This window comes from Castor canadensis, chromosome X (genome assembly GCF_047511655.1).
Source record: "Castor canadensis chromosome X, mCasCan1.hap1v2, whole genome shotgun sequence".
Lineage (NCBI taxonomy): Eukaryota > Metazoa > Chordata > Mammalia > Rodentia > Castoridae > Castor > Castor canadensis.
The window spans coordinates 115,008,837-115,036,684 of record NC_133405.1 but is presented as its reverse complement, the minus strand read 5'-3'; the positions used below and the strand labels follow the sequence as shown (position 1 = coordinate 115,036,684).

Sequence of the window (27,848 nt, the reverse complement as noted above, 5' to 3'; positions counted from 1 at the left end):
TCCTATTATTGCTTATACTCTCTCTTCAACAAAATTAGAGATAAGGGCAAATTAGTTTCTGCCGGGTATCGAGGGGGTGGGGAGAGAGAGAGGGGGTGGAGTGGGTGGTAAGGGAGGGGGTGGGGGCAGGGGGGAGAAATGACCCAAGCCTTGTATGCACATATGAATAATAAAAAAATAAAAATTAAAAAAAAGCACTCCTTCAATGAATAGGAGAGACACAAGATGGAAATAAAGATATTTTTAGCTATAGGCTATTGGGCAGTATACAACATACCTGCAGGCCATACATACAGAGATCAGATAGGATAGGCCAACAACTTTATTGGGTCCAGGGCATTATCCAAACAGATTTCCTGCAGGGAAATATATTTGGTGAGTTTAAAGCAAACACAAGTTTCAGGAAGTCACTGTGACTGAGAAGTGGTCACTTGAATGTCTGAACAACCCATCTAGGATATGAGGGCCAGCAAGGCTAGTCAAGTAGCTTATGTAGTCCTTAGGGAGATGGTCATCAGGAAGAGATAGTGTAAGGCAAATACCTGGATCAACAACATTGAGGAACTGGGAGTGGTGACTATATCCTGCTTCTGGTGTGAGAACGTTAAACTTACACACACACACACACACACACACACACACACACACACACGCGGTGGCAGTTCCAGGGGATTGACTTCAGGGCTTTGCGCTTGCTAGGCAGGTGCTGTACCACTTGAACCACATCACCAGCCCAAAATTTAGATTTAAAAGGATGCCTACACAACATAAAATTATAAGAATCCACAGCATAGTGTTACTTTTTCCCCTCCCCTAGCAAAAGGAAAGGCCTACTCAAGGAAATCAGAAAGTTCCTGTTAAATTCTAAACTTTGAATTGTAAAAATGGAATGTTGGACTTTGAATTGTCATTCTAAAATAATGCAACTAGGTTAGTTGAAGTTATGCTTACAGTGAAAGATTTGAGTAAATAATTTACCTGAAAAATCATTCCTTCATGTGCTTATTTACTTACTTCCTCTCTTCTATCTGTGCCCCTTTGCACCTTTCTCCAATTCCACGTGCTTTGGAGTGTTAATTCAAATGTACTTATCACATATGAAGAACTTTTTTTCTGTATTGAGCCATGTATATGTTTTGAGAACCTCTTAATATATTTGATACTATCTTGCATGTCAAAGAATGCAAATTACATAGCTTTTTTTGTGTGTGTGCACTGATGTTTGAACTCAGGGCCTCATGCTTGCTGGGCACCAGCCCTTTTTGTGATGGGTATTTTCAAGATAAGATCTCACAGGGTTATTCCCATGGGGCTGTTTGAATCACTATCTTCCTAATCTCTGTCTCCTGAGTGGCTAGGATTACAGGTATGAGCTGCCATCACCTGGCTAGATAGGTTGTTTTTATAAGCATTTTGCATCTAGTTTTGGAAAAAGGAGAACAGAAAATTAGGAATTTGTGTGCTGCTGAATTGAATAGGAATTAGAACAAGTCCAGGCAGTATGGATTTTTAACTTGTGCCATACCTTTTATAGTAAAGGTTATACTTCATTGGGCCTTAAAGCAAGTGTTGAATTACATCAGGAAAAGGAAAAATTAAGGAATATTGTGAACAAGCTATAAAGGCAAAAATATATACTCACATTTCACTAGAGCAAAGAGATTGATCAAATTTGAGCATAGGTTGGCTTATCTTTTTTTTTTTTGGTGGTACTGGTGTTTGAACTCAGGGCCTCATGCTTGCTAGGCAGGTGCTCTACCACTTGAGCCAACAGTTTTTTGTGATGGGTATTTTTTTTGTGTGGTGTTGGGGTTTGAATTCAGGGCCTACACCTTGAGCCACTCCACCAGCTCCTTTTTGTGATGGGTTTTTTCGAGATAGGGTCTCATGAACTATTTGCTCAGGGCTGGCTTCTAACCTTGATCCTCCTAATCTCTGCCTCCTGAGTAGCTAGGATTATAGGCATGAGCAACCGGCACCCAGATAAAATTGTTTCTTCTAGCTATTTTTTTTTGCAGCACTGAGATTTGAACTGAAAGCCTCCTGCTTTGTAGGCAGGTGCTATTACTGCTTGAGCCACTACACCAGCTCTTTTTTGTGATGTGTATTTTCAAGATGGGATCTCACAAACTGTTTCCCCAGGCTGGCTTCAAACCGTGAACCTCCTGATCTCCGCCTTCTAAGTAGCTAGGATTATAGGTGTGAGCCACTGGCACTCAGCAGCTTATCTTAATAGAAGGAGTAGTAATAATAATGATCAATAAGCTCTAACTGCTAGTACTATGGGATTGCACCATATATTTAACTCAAATTATTTCATCTCGGTGACCATGTGAGGTAGATATTGCTAGCCTTACTTTATAAATTATGGAAAAGCTCTATAACTTATCCAATGTCATATAGCTTTAAGTCGAAGTAAAGCCACAGCCTTAACATAAATAGTTCCCAACTCCAAAGCACATATAGGGATCGATGAAAGCAATGCATAATAATGTAGACTCTTTACAGTCATCAGCTTGTGATTAAAAAGGGGTAATAAAGGAGCATTGTACAGTGGTGGAATGGGTTATTCAAACATACTGGTCTGCTGAGATGAGCTAGAAAAATGAAACAAAACTTCCACATTCAAATAATATGAAAGTCTTATGGATTAAGATTATATGAGATTGCTAGTGCCACTAGACTGTTTTTTTTTCTTTTTTGGTGTTACTGGAGTTTAGACTCAGGGTTTGATGGTTGAGAGGCAGGCACTCTACTGCTTGAGCCATACCTCCAGCCCTTTTCACTTTGGCTGTTTTGGAGATAGGATCAGGCTGGCTTGGATCATGATTCTCTTATTTTATGCTTCCCACTCTAGCTGGGAAGATAGGCATGTGCCACCACCCTAGCTTTTTTCTGTTGAGATGTGGTCCCACAAACTTTTTTGTCTGAACTGGCCTGGAACCTCTATCCTCCTATTTCAAACCTCCCACATAGCTTGGGATGACAGGCATACACCACTGCACCCAGCTATTGATTGAGATGAGGTCTTAATAACTACTTGCCCAGGCTGGCCTTGAACCATGATCCTCCTAATCTCAGCATCCCATGTAGCTAGGATTACAAGTGTGAGCCATTGGCACCCGGCTTCTGTCTTTTTTTAATGGTACTGGGGATAGAAACCAGGGCCTTATGCTTGCTAGACAAGTACTCTACAACTTTAGCTATGGCCTCAGTTTGTCTTTCAGAAACAAAACTAAACTTCTTTCAGAGTAAGGCATTATCTAGAGCCTCAGATTATCTCTAGAATTATTTTTTGGCAGTACTTGAGTTTGAACTTGAGGGCTTATACTTGCTAGGCAGATGCTCTACCACTTGAGCCATGCCTCCAGCCCAAGTTTGTTTTTATTTTGCTTGTTTGGTGTTACTGGGGTTTGAACTCACAGCTTCATGGTTTTGAGACTGGCGTTCTGCCACTTGAACCACACCTCCAGCCCATTTTGAGTTTTCTATAGGCAATATCTACATTTCTATTCACAATAACAACATATACAAAACCGAACAATATTAGGCATGATTGACATCCAATAGAAACAAGTGGCATTAGAAAGAGACTCATAGGAAATTCAGCTATTAGAGTCATAGACTTTATAATAACCATGATCAATATGTTCTGGGAATTAATTGACAAGATTGATAATCTTGGCAAGGAATTGTAAGTTAATTTAAAAATGGAATTTTATAGCTGTGTTAAGAATTCCATTAATGGATTTTATAGCAGAGTAGACACAGCTGAAGATGAATTATTGAACCAAAGGATCAGCCTGTCGTCGGTGGTTCATGCCTGTAATCCTACTTACTCAGAAGCCAGAGATCAGGAGGATCGTGGTTCGAAGCCAGCCCAGGCAAATAGTTCAAATACCTAACACAAAAAGGGTTGGTGGAGTGGCTCAAGGTGTAGGCCCTGAGTTCAAGCCCTGGTACCGCAAAAATTAAAACTAAAAAAAAAAAAAAAAGAGGGATCAGAAGAAATATCCAGATGAAGCACAAAAAGGCAAAAATTTAGAAAATACAGGAAAAAGTCTAAGAGATACATGGAGTAAGGTGAGAAAGTGTTAATTTGTCGTTGGAGTTACCCAGGGAAAGGAGAGAAAAAACAGGGTAAAGATAATATTTGATAAATAATGGTAGAACATTTTCCAAAACTAATAAAAGATATCAAGGTGCAGATTCAAGAAACATTATGGTCCTAGTCAAGATAAATACACAGAAAACCATATATAAACATATGCTGAGATTTGAAGATAAAAAGAAAAATTTAAAGTATCCAGAGGAAACACCTTCAAGAGAGCAACACTAAGAGTTTCAACTGATTTCTTAATGGAAATAAAGTCAGAGTGCAGTGAGATAAAATCTTTAAAATGTTGAAAGAAAATAACTTTCACCTAGAGTTTTATATCTAGTGAAACTATTCTTGAGATGCAAAGATGAAATATAAAGGCAAAGATGAAAATAGACATCATTATAAGTAAACCCCCATTCATCCATTTGGGCTACAATAAAAACCATCTTAGGCTGGGTAATTTGTAAACAGCAGAAATTTATTGCTCATAGTTCTAGAGAATGGGAAGTTCAAGAACAAGGTGCCAGCAGATTTGATATCTGGTGAGGGCCTGTTCCTCATAGACAGTGGCCTTCTATGTGTCCTCACATACTGAAGAGGCCAGGGAGTTTCCTTCTTTTATAACAGCACTGATCCATTGATAAAGGTTGAACCCTCATGACCTAGTTACTTCCCAAAGACCCTACCTCTTAATACTGTCACATTGGCTATTAGGTAACAATATATAAATTTTGGGCAAAGTACAGCATTCATATCATGGCATCTACTAAAGAAAAAACAGTGATTTTTTTCAGGCAAAAGGAAAATATTCTCAGATGTAAATTTGGCAATGCAAGATGGAATATAGGGTCCTAGAAAGGATAAATATGTAGTCAGTCTAAATATATTTTGACTGTATCAAATAAAAATGCATTGTGGTATTTAAAATCAATTAAAATACATGGTAACAACATCATGAAAGGAATTTGGTTAATGTGAGGTTAATGTGTTTTCAAAGTCAAGGATGCATGCTGTAAGCAGTAAAAGAAAAGTAAAATAATATATAAATAATAAGTTTAGAAAAGCAGAAAACAGAATGATTTTCAAAATGAAGGCAAGAAAGGAAAGAGACAGGAATATGAAGCAGGAATGGAGGATAAACAAGAGCATTTAAATCTAAATATGCATGTAGTTATATTTAAGAGGAAAAGATTCTGCAGTGAAAGGAGTTCATTGAAACTGCTAATGGGTTAGTGAGATTAGTGCAATGAGAATGAAGAGAAGGAAAATTGGCAAGACTTTTCAGAGGAAAGATTCAACCTGTATGTTTGTAAATTGGATAGGGAATTAAGATGAAGGAAAAATAAATTCAGCTTGAGAGAACACACATTACATTAATATTTAAGAGGTGCTAACCTTGGAGAAAAATAGCTTTCTGGGTTTTTCTGTTTTTTGGGGGGTTTTTTGGTGATACTGGGGTTTGAGCCATGGCTCCAGCTTCGCTTTCTTTTATGGATGAGGTGAGTTTTGGACTTATAATTGAAGCTAATTTCTAGGCAATTAGGAGTTAGATTACTTTATCCAAGGCCCTGAGTTCAAACTCTAGCACCACCAAAAAATTAGCTTAAGTGTAGACTTGAAAGTTGATAGCACTGATGTGATTGTGTCAACTTATTGTAGATGAAATCACTATACAAATTAATGTAAAATAAATTCAACAAAAGTTTAGGTGCCTTTCTATGTTCCATGTTCTGTGGTGACTCCTAAGCAAATGGTGACAAACCAAGCAGGCCAGGTGCTTGCTTTTTTGTCACAAAATCTAAAGACAGGAATTTGGGAGCTGGTAGGAGAAAGGGAAGTAGAACTGGAGGAGAAACAAGGAGCAGTTGGGAAGAGAAAGCACTAAGTAATTGAAAGGATAGAGTCTGCCTCCAACTTTATTTCATCCAGGAAAACACTAAAGTGTCATATCTGCATGCAGTGAGTGGTCTCTTGAAAATATCACAGTAATATTAAGTCTTTAGCAGTTTTATCCTAAAGCAACATCAGGTGGGATTGATGGAAACGGAATCAGATTTTCACATGTATTTGTCTTTGAACTTCTTTGTCTTTGATTATACTGCAGTCTTGTTTTTATACTATTTACTCTCTCTGTGTTAGGTAGTTTAGGCTTCTATTACAAAAATATCATAGACTAGGGGGTTTATACAGCAGATATGAATTTATCACAGTTCTGAAGGCTAGAAGTTTATGGTCAAGGTGCCAGCAGATCTAGTGTCTGATGAGGGCCCTCTTCCTGGTTTGCAGATAACTGTCTTCATGTTATAATCCTTATAACAGAGTGCAAGAAAGCAAACTCTCTCCTGTCTTTATAAGGGGTGCACCCCCATGATCTAAGCATCTTCCAAGGCCTCATCTCCTAATACCTTCGTATTTCAGGTTAGGATTTTCACATACAAATTCTGGAGCAACACAAATGTTCAGTCCATAGCATTCTCTTTGTATGTTTTCTTCCTTCTTTTTCTCTTTCTCTTACAAATATTTGTTACTCTAGCCTGTCCTCTTCATTTTCCTTTGCCTTTACTTACTGAATTATATAGCTGGTGAGAAATATTTATTACAAACAAATGGGAGGAGCAGGTTTTACACTGCTCCTTTAAAAAAAATCTCTTTTATGTGGCCTTCCTTTTTTATGGTTCAGGTGTACATGGTAAGCAATAACTTCACTTATCCCTAGTATAGTAACAGGGAAACCAAGATCGGAGGATTTTAGGATACTATTTGTGGCCGTGGCATAGGTTTGTTGAGGAAGTTGAATATTGAGAAAGGCTATTCTTACTTGCAATAAAGGTATATTTGTTTACTGACTTTTTTTCCAAAGGATATGATTAAAAGCATATGAAAAATTACCAGTGGATCCATTAAGGTACAGATGGCCTGTTTTAGAAGTTCCATCTGCTTTTAGAAATCATGACTTAATTCTGAAATTAATAAGGCAAACTAATTTACCTAAAATGAAAGAGTGTCACTTTGTGTCACTGCTCCCCAGCCACTGTGCCATGATGCAGTCATTTACTATGATGATCTCATTGGTGGTTTGGTGAGAGCTTTGGGGCCCTGGATCTGAAGCAGGCCTTTGGCTTTTTTCACTTCTCTTCAGTTATCCTTGTCTCCCTGCTACTTTTCTCTTTCCCTTTTTTGCATTATCTTCATAAATATTCTTTTCCAAAGGATTCCCTCCACCCAGCCATTTTTCTATTCCTCCCAAACCAATTTTTATTAGTGGTCTGTGTAACTTGCTGTCTTTTGAGTATTGTTGAGAAAGGTTTGAATCTAAATCACAGACCAAACTGATAGAGAAGCACAAAACTGCCAAAGTAGTTCAAGTGTAGAAGGAAGGAATCAATGATATTTAATTTGTTCACATCCACTCATTTCATTGATGCTACCAGTAAAATGTTCTGGCCTAACTTGGATGCACCAACTGCTTTCCCATTACTGTTGAGGTTGGGTCATTATCTAGTGCAGTTGATTGGTGTCCATGGCAAGCCAAGTGCAATATGACCCTTACTCTGGTAGCTTCCTGTAGAGCATAATTCATGATTTAACATAAAAATAAAACATAGTATGGACTAATATTCAGTGAGGGAAGTCAATGGTTGAATGAAGACTTTTAAAATATTAAAGAAAACTACCTACAAAAACCATTTCTTTGTCTCTACAACTTTTTTCCTTATTCATGTAGTGTTGCAAATATTTTTTTCTAAGATGTTGGATATAAAGTTCCCTATAACACCTAACTTTTTATGCAGTGTTACAATTTTTTTGGCAGTACTGATGTTTAAACTCAGGGCCTTGAACTTGCTAAGCGGGTGCTCTACTACTTGAGCCACATACTAGCTTGCAGTGATAGAATTTTAAACATTGGTCATCCTTGCCCTTTTAAAAACATATTGTTTAACTCTGGGCCAGTGATTAAACCTATGTTGTTATCTGTTGAAAGAGCTGAAAGAACCTTGCTCAGTTCTTTTTTTTTTTTAATGTGGGACTAGGTTTTGTTTAAAAGAATCAGCAAGAGAAAAACCCATAGATGGCAAACCAGTAAAACTCCTAAGCACACTTGGCCTTAAACAATAAATGTGTGGGTTTTTTATTGTTTCCTTGGAAAGGAGAAGATTATTTTTTTGAGACAGGGTCTCTGTAGTGCAGGCTGACCTGGAACTCAGGATCCTCCTGCCTCAGCTTCCTGAGTGCCGAGAATACAGGCACACTCAGCTAGGGAGAAGTTTTTTTTTTTTTAACTTTTGTAAAATATAGACTATTTGGCTTTGTTAAGCTTTATTTACCACAATTACTTCAAGTCTTTTATTATACTTGTTATTATACAGTTCTTTGAGAACCTTATAGCTCTTGAATCCTGGGTAAAGAAATATTGTTGTATTTTCTTTTGGCTGTACTACAGGTTGAACTCAGGGCATCACGCTTGCTAAGCTGGCATTCTACCACTTCAGCTACTCTGCCAGCCAATATTGCTGTAGCTTGCAGTGATTAAATTTTTAACTGTAGTTAGTTTAAATATAAAGAAACTTACTTTGATTTCACCTTTAAGGCCTCCAGTCTTTTTTTTTTTTTGTCTCACTTAAAACTATAAATTCACTGTGGCTGTACCTGCATCATAGGGGTTTAATTTTGAATTCAGACTCTGGGTTCAAATCCTGGATTTTACACTTTTGACTATTTTGTGCCTGTTCCCTTGACAGTTCAACTGGGGAAATTAAAGGTATGGATCTCATAGGCTTGAAGAAGATCAGTAAGTTAATTCATGTAGGGTACTTAAACCAGTGCCCAACAGACTATAAAACCTCAGTAAGTGTTAATCATGTCACTGTTTTTAGCTTTTATGAGATAATTTGATATTATCTCATATCAAATTATCTGAGCCTCCTGAGTGCTGGGTTTGCAAGTATATACCACCATGCCCAGCCTCATAGCTACTGTTCTGAATGGCTGTTAGTCTTTTAAATCCAGTAATGGCAAATTAAATGATTAGTTTATAATGATACATTTTTGTTGGGGAAATGCAGAGTCTACTGGAGGTTATCTACACTCATGCTCATCAGCAGCATTTTGGCTTTTACATCCCTAGGAGCTGAACGCCTTTTCACACACACACACACACATACATTCCTATGAGGAAATAGGTTTAACTTACTCCTGCCTCTTCCAATCTTCATTTTTCTTTTGCGCCCCACCCACCATTACCGAAAATCTCATCAAATGAGGGGTAGTCATCAATATAGTTTCTTCCCCTAGCTTAAACAATAACTTTTGTCAAATGGTAAAACATAGTAGTTAAGTCTGTTTTACACTTACTATGTTTGTGGGGGAAACAACCCGATAACACTATGTAACTGTCAGCAATCCTTGTTTTAGGATGTGTTCCATAACCTGGAACTTCACCTTTGTCTCATTTCCTATCACTCTAGAAACTCCTCAGGATAAACCATCTCAGAGAAGATTTACTATTTGCCTTTGTTTCTAGCCAACTGGAAATCATTTAGATGATCTCTGGTGGTTTTCTAGTTTTTATTTTGTTTCTTAATGCCTTTTCTTTCTATTGCTATAATTATCTAAAATTATGTAAATTTGAGGTTTATTATTCTAAGTACTCTAAAAATAATGTCTTCTCCTGTACTGCTAACTATATCACTGATCTAAGCATGGTCCATGAGGATTGAGGCAACTACATTTCTCTTCACTCTGGAAAACTTCCTTTTCAGAACAATCTAAATCTAATAGACATGTATAGGATGTGACTTTATTTAATACAAAAGAGTTTCAGATCACCCAAATTGTTTTTTTTAACTATTCATTTGATGGTCTGGACCATTTAATTCTAATTTACTTGGTCTAGATAAAGGACATACCTTTTAGAAGTGGGGCATATAATATTCTGGGCTCCCCAGCATCTATTTTCCTTCTGTTTTTTTCCTAATCACTTCAGAATCAGCAATTCCCTATCCCTAGACATGCTGTTCTTTTCTGTGGAGATGGCCTTTACTTCCAGCCACCCTACTAGCAAAGTGATTTCCTGGGACTGTACTTTCCCCAAGTACCCCTTTCGTATCCTAATAGCAGATGGCCCCAACAGAGATTGTAGCATGTTCCTTACTAGAATTCCTTTCTGACATCCCCTGAAGATATGCTCCCTCAATACATCATGTATCATTTCAGTTCAGTACATAATGCATCATTTCAGTTCAGTGGTTTTTCTAAGTAGGATGCATGTATTTTGCCAGGTAGGAAAGAATCATCCTGAACAAGAAACAGATACTTACCTGGTATTCATCCAAATGGAAATACTGTTGAACTAGACATTCAGACTGAGCTTTCTTTGTTCCCCTTCTATTCCATGTCTCTTCATTTTCTTTTTGTACACTCAAATATTCATTCTGATGAACTTGCCCAAGTGATCTACCAACTCCTAAGTGGTCAACAAGAGTACATAGACCTTGAACCTGGCCATCTCTAGCATGAATTGCCATTATTTCTTCTAATGCTCCAGCTGCTCCAGTTTCTCCTGGCTCTTCAGTTCCAGTTGCCGTTGTTCCCTCTGGCTCTTCAGTTCCAGCTGCTGGTACTTCCTCAGGTATTGGTGTTCTGGCTATTGCTCACTTTCCAATCTTCCAACTCAGATATGTTGGGGGAAATTGCACTGCCAGATCTGGAGCTGTCACTTCTTTTGATTGTTCCTACACAAGGAGCTTAGTCCTCCAGCTTGGGGTCTTCTCTTTGGCTTTTGGTCTCTTATTCTGCAAATCTAATTGTGCCATCTTGGCTTCTTTAATGAGTTTTCTAATGTTTTGTTCTTAATTCAATTAATTTTGACCATTTGTGAATTGCTTGGTAGTATATCAACCACTGACATCTTTCTCTTTGGCATTTTACTAATTCAGTCCACGTATTCTAATTGTCTTTAAGTCTCTGGTTATAAATACAAAGTAAATATCATAGCATCCTTCCATGATCATGGAACAATGGAAAGGAGAGCTTTAGAGACCATCTAGTCTAGCCCCCTTACTTTGTATTTAGGAAATCCAGGTCAACAAGAGCAAAAAGATGCGCCTAAGTTACAAATCTTGTTGGTAGCAAAGCCAAACATAGGACTTTAGGTTCATGATTTCACCTGCAATGTTTTGGTTCTTTGTGGGGAGGATTTAACTCTGTGGATATGATTGTTATCAGGCATAACTGCAAGCTTTCAAGTGAGGAACAAAGAGTCCAGTTACCAAAGTAGTCCTTGTTAACAAGCAATAGAGTCACAAGGCCACCAGGACTCATAGAGCCACCTGATTGTCAGTTTTTAGTTTTTGTTTTTTGGTGGGATCAGAGTTTGAACTCAGGGCTTCACACTTGCTAAGCAGGCACTCTACCCTCTGAGCCACAGCTCCAGTCCATTTTGTTCTGGTTATATTGGAGATGGGGTCTTGCAAACTATTTGCTGGAATAGCCTCAAACCACAGTTTTCCCGATTTGGGCTTGCCAAGTAGCTAGGACTACAGGCATGAACCACCGATGCCAGGCTTAGTTTTGTTTTCCATTAAGTGATCAGAACAAATATAGTATCCTAAATAAAATGCCCTAAAAGAGGTTCTCAAGTTTTAGTATTATATTAGATAACTTGGAATACTTTTAACACAAGTACAGAGGCTTAGGACTTGCCTAGACTTGCAACCAACCAGAATCTGGTAAGGTAGGCCATAGATATATAATTTCAGTATTCCAGGTGATTCTGGTGGACTTTCTAGGTATCTTAGAATTTCGGGAGATGGGGCCGATCTTTAAGCTCCCCAGTGAATGTTGTATCCATTAAAATATGAGAGAACACTGGTCTGAGAAGGCTTAAGTCTTCAAAACAAAAAGCCCATAGCACTGGCTTTCAAATGTTTTTGTTAATGTTCCTTGGTTAGAAACATATTTTACATTATGATTCAGCAAACCCACATAACTAAAACAAAAGTTTCACAAATCAATATTTATCTTACCAAGTAAGTGCAGTAAACTCTGATATTTATTATTCTAATCAGCCCTATTTCATTTTTTTAAAGTGGGTAATCAAAACTCACTAAATTGGTTTTTAAATTCACTGTAGTTTGAAACACTGAGGATTGAGATGTGCCTGTTAAAACTTCTCTCTCTAATTCTTCCACTTTTTCCAATTATTCCTTTTAATCCAATAACACTTGCTAGGGATGCTTGCCTGTGAGATTCACTTTTGGCACAGTCATACAATACTGCTGCTGTGTAAAAAGTGGATTGTCCTTGTTCCCTGGGCATAGGAAATCTTGCCACCTCCATGATGATGTCACTTATGGCTTGTATCAATTACAGTGTAAAATACTCAATTTCAACTAAGTGAAGTGAAAAAATGAAGTTCTTTTGCTAGTAGAACCAACTATCCAAGGGTGGCTTTGTTTAGGTGCCATTTGATTCTGAACTCAGGCAATATTACATGGATCCCCTCAAGTCTGTCTTTTCTGGAATGGCTCCTGATGTGGCAGATTCAGATCTCCCCCTATGAGGATAGCAGGCCCAAGTCATATACTGCCAAACTCAGTTAAGAGGGAGTCTTGCAGACTGAGCACAAATCTCACTGGAGCCATCTCTCCTAAACCAGCCACTGGGGTCCAGACCCAATACTGGAGTTTAGGGTAGGGTTGAATCTCAGGCAAATCACACAGCCAGTGATGGAGAGCTGATTTCCTAAAGACAATGTGAGATACTGCTCCTGGATACAGACGTAGATGAAGGACAGCAAATGCAGAACTCCTCTTAAGGCCATGTATTGTCAGAGGCTTTTGTTTTTTTCCCACCTATTTTTTGGTTGTGATGAGTCTTTTTCTTGCTGCATTTTACACCTGCCATGTCCTGAAGTCCCCAATTTGAATCTCATGGGAAGTAGCCACTGTCAAAATAAAACACAGGGCCCTCAAGGGAAATGACAACTTAAGAAATTAGAAAGAATTGATTAAAATTCACAACAGAAAGGAACTGATTTTAAATGAAGAGAACAGAATAATATAGTTAACAGTGAACCAAAATAGGCAATTCAACTGTGTAGTGGGCAACAAGGGGATTGGACTTTGATCACATGATGAAGCAAGAGCACACAAGGGAGGTATGAGGATAGGTAAGAAACCCCCCAAAAAACAAGATAACATTTGATGTCCTCAATGCAAAGGAACTAATGCAGAAACTTTAAAGTGACAGAGGCCAATAGGAGAAGGGGACCAGGAACTAGAGAAAAGGTTAGTTCCAGAAGAAATAATTTAGAATGTAATGCATATGTACAGGAAAGCAATGCGAGTCAACTCCCTGTATAGCTATCCTTATCTCAACTAGCAAAAACCCTTGGTCCTTCCTATTATTGCTTATACTCTCTCTTCAACATAATTAGAGATAAGGGCAAAATAGTTTCTGCCTGGTAGCAAGGGGGTAGGGGGGAGAGGGAGGGGGTGGGGGAAAGGATAGGGGTGGGGGAAAGGGGGGAGAAATGACCCAAACATTGTAGGCACATATGCATAAAATTTTTTAAAAAGCTGTGTAGTGGGAAAGCTTGTATTATCTTCCCTGGAGTCCTTTAAATAGACTACAGAGCCTGAGCTTTTTCAGAAGGCATCTGAGCAGTCAGTGTTCTAAAAATATCAAGTGACCACTAGATGTGGTCACCACTAGATGTGAAAGTTAAGTGTAAAACTTAAATCTGTCAAATAAAGTCCAGCTGGTTCTATTGGTTTTCACAGTTGAATTTTGTACTATTTAGTGCTTTCGTTTCCTTAAGCCTTCTAAAACAAATACTTTCTACTTGGGGATCAGAAAGTGGATGATAACTATTTAGCAAACATGTTGATCCATTAAAATGGATTTGTCCCCTTACAGTCCAGCAAGAAAGGTGACCTTAGAAAAAAATTTTTAACGAGTTTGGATCTAGCATGCTTTGAAATATTTTTATTATAAATAAGCATTTCATACATTAGAGAATGAATCTTTTGTTCCTTCAGTAATAGGATCGGGTTTTTTACTGTCATTGTCTGAGGTTCCTCCCGAGTTACACACTTTATCCTAAGCTGTGCATTTTCCCCTGCCAACCACCCTGTCTACCCCTTAGATCTTCTCTGCATTCATGTATGTTTAGAAAAATCTACATTCCACATGTTTTCTTCAGTTTTTGCCTATAAAGAATACAAAATAAGAGTTACAAGGTTTGTATTGTTCTTATAACTTGATCTGCAATTTTGCATAAAAGCTTTAAATTCTCCCTCCTAAATTTATTCTTTTCTAACAATATGCCCATTCATTTCTAATTTTTTCTAATTTCTGTCTCTTAAAGGCTATAGCATTTTAATTACTTATGGAAACTAATCAGTCTCCTTATCCTTGACAGTGATTTCATTAAGTTCTTAATTTTATAAAGTTTTTCATACATATATTTTGATCTGTAGTGTGGCTTGATCTAAGAACCCAGTCCACCGTTGAGAATCTTAGTAAAAGAATTCCAGGAAATAATAACTTTGTCAAGGTAAGAGATCTCTTCAAAAGTATACTGAAAGAATGTTTGTTTAAAAAAGAATTTACAGATTTCACTAGATAGATTCCACTGACTTTACATCTTATGATGAAATTGTTATTTGATAAGATTTATAGACTATTTCTTGTAGATAATGGAGGCCAAATCAAGTCTTTTACCTTCTTTTCTTTCTTGCCCTGTAGGAAATTAGAATAATGGTACCCCAAGGTTTCCAGACTGTAGGAGATTATAATGTGCCCCAATGGCTTAAGCCACACGCTCCAAAGGGTGCTTTCTGTAATTCAACCATGTGTACAGAATTCATCCCTATTGTTTCCTTTTGTTCACTGAAGAAAGTTCAGGATGTTTTTGAGTTTTTAGCCATATGAATTCAGGGAGAGAGAGAAAGTAGAAGATACTGTAGTCCTAAGCACTGAAGACCTCCTTTACTTTGTTCATATGAAGAAAGCTGATAAAAATTGCCTATTTTTTAGTCCTTATATATATTTAGATAAATGGAGAAAGAATTTCTTAGTAAGGCCAAGGCCAAGTTCTTCTAGAATCTAAAAGGAAGTTTTTATCTTTTCCTATTTTGTTTTTGTTTTGGGTTTTGCCCCCTTTTTATCTTCCAGTGGGATGGTTATGGCATTTCCTTTTCATTTTTAGATCTGAAATCCCATTAATTGAAGCAATATAAGAAACCATTCCATGCCTACTCCCCCTGCCTAAATAACTTCAGGCTTGCCCTGAATAATCCCTTGCCCATTTCCTATTCTGTTCTTTTTGTTACCCTGCCTAACCATTACCTCCACCTGCAGCTGCACTCTGCTTCAAGAGATGCATGTATTTCTCTCCAATACCACTTAAGGCAACTTTTACACTTTCTACTCACATTATAAAAATAAGATACTATGTAATATACCTCACCACTGGCTTTGAGGGATCTTCCTGGGCTGTCCTATGGGATAATCCTTGGTCCTTCAAGTCAAATAATATTTTCACAAGTTATTTTCTTCTGTTATTTTTGAGCATTGATCCTTTTTTTTCTAGGAAAGCTAGAAAACCTTAAGTTAAGATTCTTAACTTGCAGGTTGCATTAAAGTATCAAATCCTTTGGTCTGAGTTTTTAATGAAACATTCTTATATAAGATAAGAAGGAAAAAGGTTATCATATTCTGTAGTTAGTGGATAATTGAGAATGGGAATCAGAGGAAGGGAAATGTAATCATATTATTTTATGCATGTATTTTCTTAATCACTTAACTTTAACCAATCTTTATAAATAAATTGATATTTAATATACTAACAAATAAAAATTGGGCCTGACTCATTCTCAAGGAAGATTGAAAAGTACATATGTATTTCATTTTTACCCAATAGTCTTTATTCAGTCCTCACTCCTGTTCAGTGTGTTTGCTGATTTAGTCAGATGCTCTTACATAGAGCAACTCACTGTTGCTTTAATCTGACATGTCTTTGAGTACTACTTTAGTTTCCAGTAATTTTATCTTACAATTTTATTTGAATACATGTATGTATATATATACACAAAAATGTTATTGTTGCTAAGTCATGTGTTTAGAAACAACTTTCTGGTTAAGGTTATTAGTTTATGATTTGATAAACTTAATAATTTAATCATTTTTATGAAATGTAAACTGCAGGGTATGGGGCTAAGTTCTACATATGCTAGTAATTTATTACAAAATAACATCTACACTGTCACTATCTAATTATAGGATGCTGTGTCATTTAATTTTCTCTTTACCTTCCTACATGAGTGCTCTTTGAACTGCAAATATAACCACTCTGATCTTTGTTCATGAACATGCTTCCCTGTTCCTTGAGATAGGAAAAATATTTTCACTCCTAATACTATGAGATTTGCCTTTAGGACCATTGACTATTTTCTAATTTGTTGAGTTCTTTGGCTTGGAAATTTTGTGTTAAACTGTTATAAATTTAATTTGCTGACCAAAATTTGTAACTGTTTTAGTCCAAGACAGGTCTTCCGCTTAGCACTTACTTCAGTGCAGTGAAACTTCGTTGGCTCCTTGACAATGTGAGAAAAGTTCAAATGGCTGTTGAAGAAAATAGAGCTCTTTTTGGGACCATTGATTCATGGCTTATTTGGGTATGTTTAAATATAATGTATGTATATATGTGTGGACAATAGTTTGGAATTTTTTAGATGATCTTATCTACCATTTTCTACCAATAGTTTGAACTTTTAGTTGGCACTATTATCAAGAAAAACTAGTCATGAGGTAGCAGAATATTTCAGCTTCCATCTGAGAAGCATTTTTACTTACCCTCTTTGTTTTATGCCTTATTTCAGTGAAAGTGGAGGATAATTACCAAACCCATATGTCATATCCATTATCTTTAGGATTAATAATTTAGGTGGCCATTCTCTCTTGCCATCATACACTTCTTTCCCATTAGCCATTTCTTAGAAGAGGTAACTATTTAACATGATAAAACACCTAGGCTACTTTTCTCATTCACTTGCAACATTCCACAGGTGTCTCTTGTGTAATCAAGCCTTAAGAGGAAAGTAAATCAGGGTGGAAATTTCTGTTATATAATGTTTTTGCCTAAGCTGAACATAGATGAGTAGAAATTAACATTTCAGACATTTCCAAGATATGTCTTTAAAGTACATGTCCTGTGGTGGTAGTTTTTCTCTTTTCTCTGTCTCATTCTCTGTTATGTTCATTATGGGCATTTTCCAGTTTTCTCAAGAGTACAGGAAATACTGAATGGCTCCAGTAATGAGCCAGGTGCAGCAATTATCAACCTATGGGTCCATCTTTTTTAACCATACTCATCTACTTGTTCTACTCACAGATAATTTTAATTCAACCTCCAAACATATAATTTCATTCATAAATATTTCAGTAAGTATGTGATGAACTTTTTCAACATTTTCATTTTTATTAGTGTATATATTCATTGTACATGGGGGATTCATTGTGACAATTTCATACAGCCCTACTTAAAGCAATTGCAAGAAGTTTCATTGTTGTATTTTATATAAGTATATGAAACCCATCAACCATATTCCCTCACCTTCATCTTCTCCATTCACCTTCCTCCCTCCCACAAATATATTGTACCTATTCTCCCTGGCAAGATCCATAGAGCAGGTTTTTTAGAGCCACTACTCCTCCCTATGCTTTGCTGGTAAGGTTGTGCTTTGTGCTCAGTAGGGGCCACCTGTTTTCTTCTGTGCTAGTCACGGTTAAATGAGTAGCTCTGACAATTGCCTTGAACCAGAGTGAGGCAGGATATAGGAACTAAGCTGGGAGACTGGAGGGAGCAGTTTTTGGCTGTACCCCATGGGATGTCATTTATCCATCATTGTTCCTTTCTTACCTCTTATTGCTTTCACATAAATTAAGGCAGCATTGCTTCCAATTCCTGTATGAGGGTGTTAATACAGTGTTTAAAATTCTACTTTAAGGATTTGGGCAAATTATTATTCAAAAAGAAAAGCAAGTGGTAACACAAATTTCTCTAAAATCCTTAGGAGGCAGAAATGTTCATTTATCTCATGTAGCCAAATTTAATAAGAGTCTGAATTTTGCAAAGATAAGAGAATGAAAACAAAGCTTATTTTTTGTTGTTTAACCATCAGTGAACTAGAATTGCATTAAGATGTAGTCACTAGCCACATGAGGCTATGAACACTTGGAATACAATCTGAATTAAGATGTGTTGTGAGTATGAAATATGCACGAGATTTCAGATTTAGTACCAAAAAAAGAAGGTAACATGTCTCACTGGTAAGTTTTATATTGATTAGAGTATTATTAAAATTTATCTCAGCCACTTCTTTTTATATTTTTAATATAGCTAATCGAAGATTTAAAATCACATATGCAGCTCACATTTTATATCTATTGGACATTGCTGAAAACTAGAAAGCTTAATCATAGAAATGTCCCATTCTGCTTTATGTGCTCTGCTGCTGATTATGGCCCTTTACAATAGCAATGTAAATTAAATTCCAAATAAGACAAATTTAACCTGTCCCTTTTATTCTGTCTAGAGTTTGACAGGAGGAGTCAATGGCGGTGTCCACTGTACAGATGTAACAAATGCAAGTAGGACAATGCTTTTCAACATTCACTCTTTGGAGTGGGATAAAGAGCTCTGCGAGTGAGTTATGTGTTGCCCAAAGTATAGCTTTCCTAATACGTTATTTATAACCTAAATCTTACTATTTTTCAGGTGTTAATGGAGAAGCAAAATTTAACTATTGATATTTCAACTACAATTTGCAAGTCTATGTTGTGTGGTTTTTAAAGGGAGACAATTATTGCACATATAAAAAACAGGTCCAGTTAGTTACTCTTCATGGATTAGGTTCCTTTAAAAAATACTTTAGTTTCTGAGCGTGATTTTTAATTTTTATTGATTTGATTGAATAAAGTTAGAGTGTTAAATATCCAAACTAGGGTGTGGTTCAAGTGGTAGAGTGCTTGCCTTGCAAGCATGAGGCTCTGAATTTAATCCCCGGGACCACTAAAAAAATTTAAAAAGTCAAACATCCAAATGTGTTCTGTTGGCTTCTATATTTATTACTATTTAACTGTGTTCGAATGCATCCATATCTGATTATTTATGTTTTTGCCTTTGAATACATGTAAATCTTTCTAGATACTTATTCAAAATAGTGTTATATACTCAAACTTATTATTTTTCAGATTTTTTGGAATTCCAATGGAAATTCTTCCCAATGTTCGAAGTTCTTCTGAGATCTATGGCCTAATGGTAAAAAGAAAAAAAAAAAGGTGGAGGGAAGGAGTTTTATTTAAAAAAGAAAAACCTTTACCATTCAGAATTCAGTACTTAATTTTGTTATGCTTTATAGTTTGGGATTTGGGATTTTTCTGTGAACGTTGGTAATATATAAAATAAAAATTTAGTGTTGTTAAATAGTTTCATAACATAAAACTTTTGTCCTTACCAAAGAATATACATATTCTTTGAATATTATTATCTTTAAAGTATTAACAGGAGAAACTAACTCCAAACAGTGTTGTGGGAAAGTTTGAGCCAGTTTGTTCTTTCAATTCAAATAACTGTTTAGTAGCTCTTATGTCTTCTTATAATTTAGAACAGAAACTATTCACATTTTAATGGCATTCTTTTTCCAAATGAATCTCTTTTAATGGCTAAACAATCGTTATATATTACATTCTTTTTCTTTGAGAAAAATTTAGCCAAGAAACTTGAAAGCAAAGAGTCTATTTCTGAATTGGAATTGCTAATTAAACTGATTTCCATAATGGGCATTTTTGCTATTGCTTTCATTGAAACCCAGAAAAAACATAGTTTCAGCAAAATGTGTACTTAAGCATCATTGGAAGTGTCTGGTCAAACATCAGGAATGAAAACCTCTAGCAGGATTTGAACTGGTAATTGGGTACAAAAATATGGAATTTATGATAAAACTTATTAATTAAATTTAAGTTAGATTGCAAAACACAGTTCATGAAAAAATTAGAAACTCCATATATACAGTTAATAAAAATAGTGTTGAATACTGAGCGCTCTGTATAAAGCTTCAGCAAGAATTCTTAACTGTTTCATTTTTAATAAAGGTTTTTAAGGCAACATGGAATTTCTTAAGGCAGGCATAGTCATGGCATATCTACAATAAAAGTGTTTTTGAAGTGTTTCATAGCTATCACAAACTGACTTGGCTCTGGGAAAAGAAACTATTATTGAGAAATAAGTTCAGAGGATGAATGAAACAAACATTTAACTGACCTACTTAGTTTTCTCTTGCATTTAAAATATTATGCTTCTGTCCTCCTTTTCCCCCCTTGCTGACTATAGAAAATCTCTCATAGCCTGGTGAGTAGGTTGCCCACCAATTATGCTATCCATTCATTTGGAAAAGATACGGTGCATTTCCATGTATTTTTAGATAAGCAGAAGTTCATTCACCGAACAGGTGTATCTAGAATTTCTATGACCTTCCAAAATACTAAAAGTCAGAATTTAGTTTTTTGTAAAAATCTTATTTATTCACTTTTTATAAACTGAGAATGATGTTTCTAAAATAAAAGACTTAGGTAGTTTCCTGGAATGAGAGATTCTGATGTTACCCATTACAAAGTACAGTTGCAGTGTACTTTGGCTTTAGCATTTAGGGAAATTAGAAATTGTTTTAAAATGTCCTAAACATCAAAAATAATATCTTAACCAACCTTTCAGACTAGTTAGTTGGAAATGCACTGTCACTTTTTCTGCATGCAGAAGTCCCTCCCCATGAAGAAATAGGAGCACTTTATATGCCTGGACAGAGTAGATCCTGTTAAGTTTGATAACTTAAAAAATGAAATCAGACTTATAATATTTAAATATATAAAGATATAAAACCTCTAGGCTTCCTGTTGATTCACTTAAAACCTTTTATGCAATTTAGCCTTAGTATCCAGGTTAGATTTTCAAAGTACATATAGTAAATAAAAATAGCAGGTCTTGGGTTGGGGGGGGCTCCATGGTTGAATATTTACCTAGTATTCACAAGGCCCTGGAAAAAGAAAAAAACTTGAAAAATAGCAGGTCTGGAATTAACCACAAAGCATGAAAGAATAAAATAATAACAGCTGTCTAGGGGGCATTTTCTGTTTTGTAAAGGGCTTCCACATATACGCTTTCATTTCCTTATTATCATAGATACATGAGGAGGATTCTGTTCTTACTTTCACTTGGACAGATAGGGTACTAAAACTCCCACAGCCATTTGCTCACAAATGGCAGGTGGAAGAGTCAGCCCAAAGCTTTCATTTGATGCTCTTTCTGGTACATCACTCTTATATCAGGAATCACTTTTCTTAATTCTCCAAATTCCTTAATATCAACAAAAATTGCTTTGCATTATTGGGTTTTTTTGGCGGTCCTGGTTATAAAACCTAGGGCCCCATATTGGTGATAGCTCTACCACTGAGATACACCCCTAGCCCTAATATATGTTTTTTGTTTTGTTTTGTTTTGTCTTGTTTTTGGTGGTACTAGGGATTAAACTGACAGCCTTGCACTTTAGGCATAAACTCTATCACTTGAGCCACACCAATAATCTGACATTGTTTTTTTTTTCAAAAAAAAAGAAAACCAAGTTATAAAGTCCTGACAATCAGCTACTTAAATTTCACTTTTCTCCTAGAGTGTTGGCCATATTGATTAAAAAAATTATCATAACATAAATAAACTTCCTCTTATCTAATCTTAAAGAATAATATTTACTATGAACAACTATCCAATACTCAAACACTCTTGTTTCTTACTGAAGAACAGCTTAAATAGAAAGAAGAGTTGATAAAATAGATCCTTCTGAAAAAAATCTTCCATGCTGGTTTAATATATATAATATGCAATATATATATTTAAAGGATATGTTAGTCTTTTCATAAAAATAGCAAAGCACTAATGGGCTTCAGCGATCACATAACCCAGTCCTCATTTTGTAAATAAGTAAGTTGAAGTGTAAAGAAGTTTCAGCAGCCTGCTTGTGGCCTCACATTAACTAACCTGGAGCAGAGTCCATGTCCCTTGACCACCAGTCCAGTGTTTTATGTTCAGTTTCCAACGTCACATCTCTCCTTGTCATTCTAGGAATAGTTCTAATATTGTCTCTATACCACTCATGTAGTTGAAACACTTGCTTTGTCTTGTCTGCCCACATCCTCTGGCACAATGCTCTCTTGTTCATTCCTGTTTCAGTTATGTTTGTAGAGCCAAAATTTTGTGACTATTCATAATCCTTTGTTCTCAAATTTTATTAGAAAGCTGGGGCCTTGGAAGGTGTGCCAATATCTGGGGTAAGTATCATCACCAAACACCTCCCTGATAATCCCCAGATACCTCTCCTTTGTGTTGTGAATTTCCCCTTCTATCTATACAGTCTCCCCCTTCTTAAACTAGGGAGAACAATTAAGAACAGGAAATATGGCCACTTCTTGTTTTTATGTGACACAGGGTGAATCATTGAAAATCTTCTGAATGGAGTAATTCTAACTCTCTCCTTTTATACCTATTATCTTGTAAGAGTATTAACAAATGGGAAAAATGACCAAATGGAGGAAATATAAGAGATATAAACATTGCACTCCTTGATAAATTAAAACAAAATTCCATGGATCTTCTAAAAAATGAAATTAGCATTATCGTCTTAGTGTTTTTTATTGTTATTTATACTTTCAGTGTTTGGGGGACCAGTCTGCTGCTTTGGTGGGACAAATGTGCTTCCAGGATGGACAAGCCAAAAATACGTGAGTTAGGAACAGGTTTTAAAACCAGTGTTTTTTTATTTGTTTGGACCTTCCGCTGTAGTGCTTTGAAAGCGGAAAAGTTTTTGAAGTTCATCTAAGCCAAAAACCAATAGCATAATCACTCCAGTGTGAATATGCACATTTTTCCTGTTTGTTTTTATTTAACTCTTGCAAATAAAATGTATTATACCATGTGTAGACATAGTAATACAATGTGTAAAGGTCTCAAGTTGTAAGATCCATTACAACTAAATTTTGGTGCAGGGTATTCTTGCCTATTATTTTTTTTTGAGACATGGTCTCTCTATGTAACCCAGACTGCCTTAGCCCCCAGAGTACATACCTATACTCAGTTTCCCTGATCTTTTTTTTTTCAAGGCCCTGTTTTTGCCCTTCTTGGTAAGATTGGTGGGGCAAGAGGCAGAGCTAGGAAGTGATGAGAAAGAGCCATAATATAAATTATAATTTTCAGTATATTATTCTTGCCCATGTTTTTCTCACTATAACCATGAAGTCATATTTCTGTGGGATTTTCAAGGTTATTTTTCTGACATTGTGCTTTCTCTCCTTTATCTGGGGTTTATCCTCTGACAAGAAGCAGAATGAATGAAGTAGAGATTAGACCTAGTGATCTCCTTATCTTATCTCCTTGTTACTCACCCATACAGAGTCTGGAACAAGCCCCCTGTCTAAGAGTAGTAAGAAGATAGGATGAGAAAACAATGCACAGAGAGGTTAAATGGTTGCCTAAAGTCACTGCCTTTAGTCAAAGCAGAGTCAACACCCAATCCCATACCCTCTGACTCTGATTCTTCTGCTCCCTTTGTTATATCATCAACTCTACTATTTGAAAGTAATCTTTTAAACTTTAAAATGAAAACAGCTTACATTTACATGTATTGAAGACCAAAAACAGATATGCCCCAAATGCTGAAATAATACTAATAATTATAATGCATGCTTGGACAATGTCTATTGTTTTATATATAATGTTCCAAGTGATTTAAATATATTTTATTATCTAATCCTCATAAATCCTACTGTACGGGAATCCTATTATTCCTTTTATAGATTAGAAAACTGACATTTAGAGAAGATAATTTATGCAACGACACAAAGTTAGTCAGTGGGAGATAATATTTGTACCCCAATCAATATCATTTCATAGCTGCGACTCTTAACCTCTATTGTCCCTGTGAGGATGACAAAATTTCCATGGACTTGGTAAGAGATGATAGTTAATGGTTCTTCTCATGAGGATTTCCTAACTTTTCTTACCAGTTTTAACTTCAGTGACTAAGTTCTTTTTTATGAATAATGAATTGTCTAACAGTTCTAGAATAAATGTTCTTGTAATCCAGCAGGGTAAGCAGTCCTCATATGAAAGTGTGACATTATTTGTTTGAGTTTGTTGGGGAGAGGAGATACGAAAACTTTTCACAGTTTGTAGTAACCTGAGGTTATGATCAAAGAACACTTAATTCAGCATGAGTATGAAAACATATTCTTTGAATCTGGGTTCCAGGGAACTGATTCAGGTATTATAGAAAACTAGGCTCTCTTCCTTTTTTCCTCCTCTGCCAGGAATACTAATGCTAGTAAATCAGATGCTATCTCTATTTATGTCAAGTACCTAACACAGTATATAGCTCATGGTAGAGATTCATTTCCTCCTCTCTCTATCCCTCTTCCCCTTGATTGTTACCAGCCAAGTCCTTAAATGGTTAATTGAAGTTAGGGAGTGTTTGTTTGAGTACCTCTGTAGCTACTAAAGATTGGAGAAAAGAAATAGCTAATTATAAGGTCTTAATCTCACATTTTTCTCCTTGAAGAGAAGAAACACAGACATACAGTTAGCTGTATATAAATCAGAACTTGTGTGCCATAAAAAATTTTTGAAGTAATGTTGTTGGGTTTATAAGTAAGGGAATCAAAAACCACATAAGATTATGTTAGTGGGCTGGGAATGTAGCTCAGTGGTAGAGTGTTTGCCTACTCTACATGAGGCCCTGGGTTCCATTCCCAGCACCAACAAAAATATGTTAGTATTGAGATGCTATGAAGAATGAGCAATATTGAAGAATTCAGTGGGCATTGAACAAACATACAAATAGGGAAATTCAAGGTTGAGTTTAGAAAATGTAGAGAACATTAGGGGAGATGGAGAAAATAAGGCTTTGTAATAGTAATAGTAACTTTTCTCATTGCTATGAGAAAATACCCGACATAACTTGAAGGGAGAAAGACTTATTGTGGCTGATTGTGTCAGGTTTCAGCCCTGGGTTGCCTGGGCAGAACATTATGGTAGTGGAAGCATATTTCTGAGCAGCTCACATCATGGCAGAGAAGAAGCACAGGGGGAGGAAGGGACTAGAGACCCAGTACAACCTTTAAAGACACACTTCTAGTGACTTACATCCTCCAGCTAGGCCCCACCTTCCAACATTTCCACAACTTCCTAAAATAGTGTCATCAGCTGTGAATCACGCACCCAAAACATGAGCCTTTTAGGAACATTTCATATTGAAACCGTAACAGTCATGCTATACAGGCCTAGATTTCTGACAAAGGAGATTTTTCTTGGTAGGTAGTGAGAAACTTCTGAAGGTTTATGAGGTTCAGAGGTGACTGGAGTTGTCAGTGAATAATATGGCAATTCTGGGTCAAAGTACAGAGATACTAGAGGGAAGGAGACCATGGAGGAAGTCACTATAGTATCCCAGTAATGAGGCCATGGGCTCAGGATGGGGACAGTGAGGGAGGCTGTTGGTAGATAAGTATTGCATTGCAGAAGGACAAGGGAGAGGAAGTAGTTATGGAGTCTACATCCTGGGAGACAGTGGTTAGAGTTAGCCAAAGTAAGGAACATGTTCAAGTAGAATTCTGTTTGGACCTTGTGGTACTGGTGGGTTGTTTATCACGTGCACTTGGAAATCTGAAATGAGTTAAGTGTAAAAGTTGAGTTTTTTGGGATTTTGCTTATAAAGAGGTGATTTTGAAGTAATAGAATTAGATAACATTACCAAGAAAAAGATGGAGGAGATACTCTAGAGAAATAGTAGGCACCAGGATAGAGAATTCAGAAACAACATAGAATTCAGTCTTCATGGTCAGCAGTATAAAATACTCCAAAGAAGTGATGGAGACTGAGAACCAAAAACTGACCATTGTGTGTAGAAATTAGGCCTTCATTTGGTGACTTCCAAGAATGAAGTTGTAGTAGAATGCTTAAGATGTAAGCGAAGTTGTAAATAGTCACAAGAGATATGAGTAGGTACATAATAGACACAATCAGATGGAATGTGATTTGCAAAAATGCAACTATCCAGGAATGGTGAGAGAAGTATGTAGTTTGTGGATTCACAATATCATGCAACATTTCGGGAATTTTCTATTTTCCTTTTCAGTGTTGGGGATCAAATCCAGGGCCTTGCTCTATCACTGAGCTACATCCCCAGCATGCATTTGATTTGTTTGTTTGCGTGTTTGTTTGTTTTTGGCAGAACTGGGGGTTGAACTCAGGGCTTTACACTTGCAAGGTAGGTGCTCTATGCTTGAGCCACACCCCCAGCCCTTTTTAAACTCTGATTATTTTGGAGATAGGGTCTTGCTTTTTGCTCAAGCCAGCCTGGATCATGATCCGCCAATTTTAGGCTTCCCACTATAGCTGGGATGACAGGTGCACACAGTCGACTGCATCCAGCTTATTTTCATTGAGATGGTAGTCTCACAAACTTTTTTGCCTAGCCTGGCCTCGAACCAGATCCTCCCTATCTCTGCCTCCCAAGTAGCTAGGATTACAGACTGGATTTGTTGTTTTTTAAGTTATGATAAGACCAGACAATGTTTCTTTGGAGTTCTAACAGAGAATACATAGTGGTTGTAAAATAAATGGGAGATTAAGTGATCAGTAGAATGAAGTCTTAAGAGGTTGGAGAGTTTGGAATTGAGTATTTTGTTAATCTCTCCCAACCACAGCAGGGAGAAAAAAAATGACAGGCAGCTCAGAATTCAATGGAAAGCCTATTTCTCTTCTAGGTTGGGGAATAGATTATGGATGCTTCTAGGTTTTTCTTTTAGTTCAGGTATATTTTGCAATCTTTTAGCATGAACATGAATAATTTGAACATTAAATTTTATTTTTCAGAAGAAATATAAAGTAGCTGTCTCATCTCCCCAGGGGCACTGATTGGATATAATAAAGTGTTTTATCTTCTTTCTAGCTTTGCCATGCCCTGCTCATGTGTGCCATTTTTAGCACACCTCTTAGGGTGCTCAGTCCTGATCTAATAGTCATGAAGAATAGCAAACAACCTATACCTTTTCAGAGGATAGAAAAGCCAGACATTTTTCTGAGATGTTTGAGAAAAAATACACATTGTTGATGTTTGATGACTGGGGAAACAGAATCATGTAACCTAAAAATTATTGCCTCTATACTGCTTTACAAACAAAGCTGTAGCAAAGAAATTCCTTCACACATTGATACCACTAATTAATTACTAAGTATACTAACTTCAGAATTCACTTTAATTTAGTGCCTTGAGTTTTCTTATTAACTTTGTACTTTCAAACTTGTATACAACCATTCAGCATAAAGGGTGTTTATTTGGGTGGTAAATTGGTATGAGTTTCTCCTTTAAAAAGCATGAAACAATAATTAATTTCCATTTTAATACATATTTATTAGAAGAGATTAACTTGAAATCTACAGCTCATTAGTGATGTGACAGTAAAAAGGTATGGTGATTTTTGTGCTTTAATTTGTAAATGTACTGCCTATACCTACTATTATTCATAAACTTAGACATTTATCAGTCACTTGCTCCCTGAATGTGTCACCTGTACATTCAGCAAGCCAAAAATCTATCTGGGTGGGAAGAAATGGAATATCCTGAGCTAATCCTTATTC

At 36.4% G+C, this 27,848-nt stretch overlaps 1 protein-coding gene across 6 annotated transcripts in view; it reads left to right on the top strand.

Annotated features, from left to right (window-relative positions):
• Window positions 1-27,848, top strand: part of Gk (glycerol kinase) — a 75,422-nt gene that overhangs the window by 23,691 nt on the left and 23,883 nt on the right. For 3 of the 6 annotated variants that reach the window (XM_074063020.1, XM_074063023.1, XM_074063025.1), the window contains exons 5-12: window positions 10,647-10,730; window positions 14,584-14,660; window positions 16,645-16,782; window positions 18,703-18,812; window positions 19,361-19,427; window positions 20,499-20,516; window positions 22,451-22,486; window positions 22,869-22,936. In XM_074063020.1, the coding sequence (XP_073919121.1) occupies window positions 10,647-10,730; window positions 14,584-14,660; window positions 16,645-16,782; window positions 18,703-18,812; window positions 19,361-19,427; window positions 20,499-20,516; window positions 22,451-22,486; window positions 22,869-22,936 (598 nt within the window). The remainder of the gene's footprint in view (window positions 1-10,646; window positions 10,731-14,583; window positions 14,661-16,644; window positions 16,783-18,702; window positions 18,813-19,360; window positions 19,428-20,498; window positions 20,517-22,450; window positions 22,487-22,868; window positions 22,937-27,848) is intronic. The other 3 variants (XM_074063022.1, XM_074063021.1, XM_074063024.1) reach the window with 3 other exon arrangements.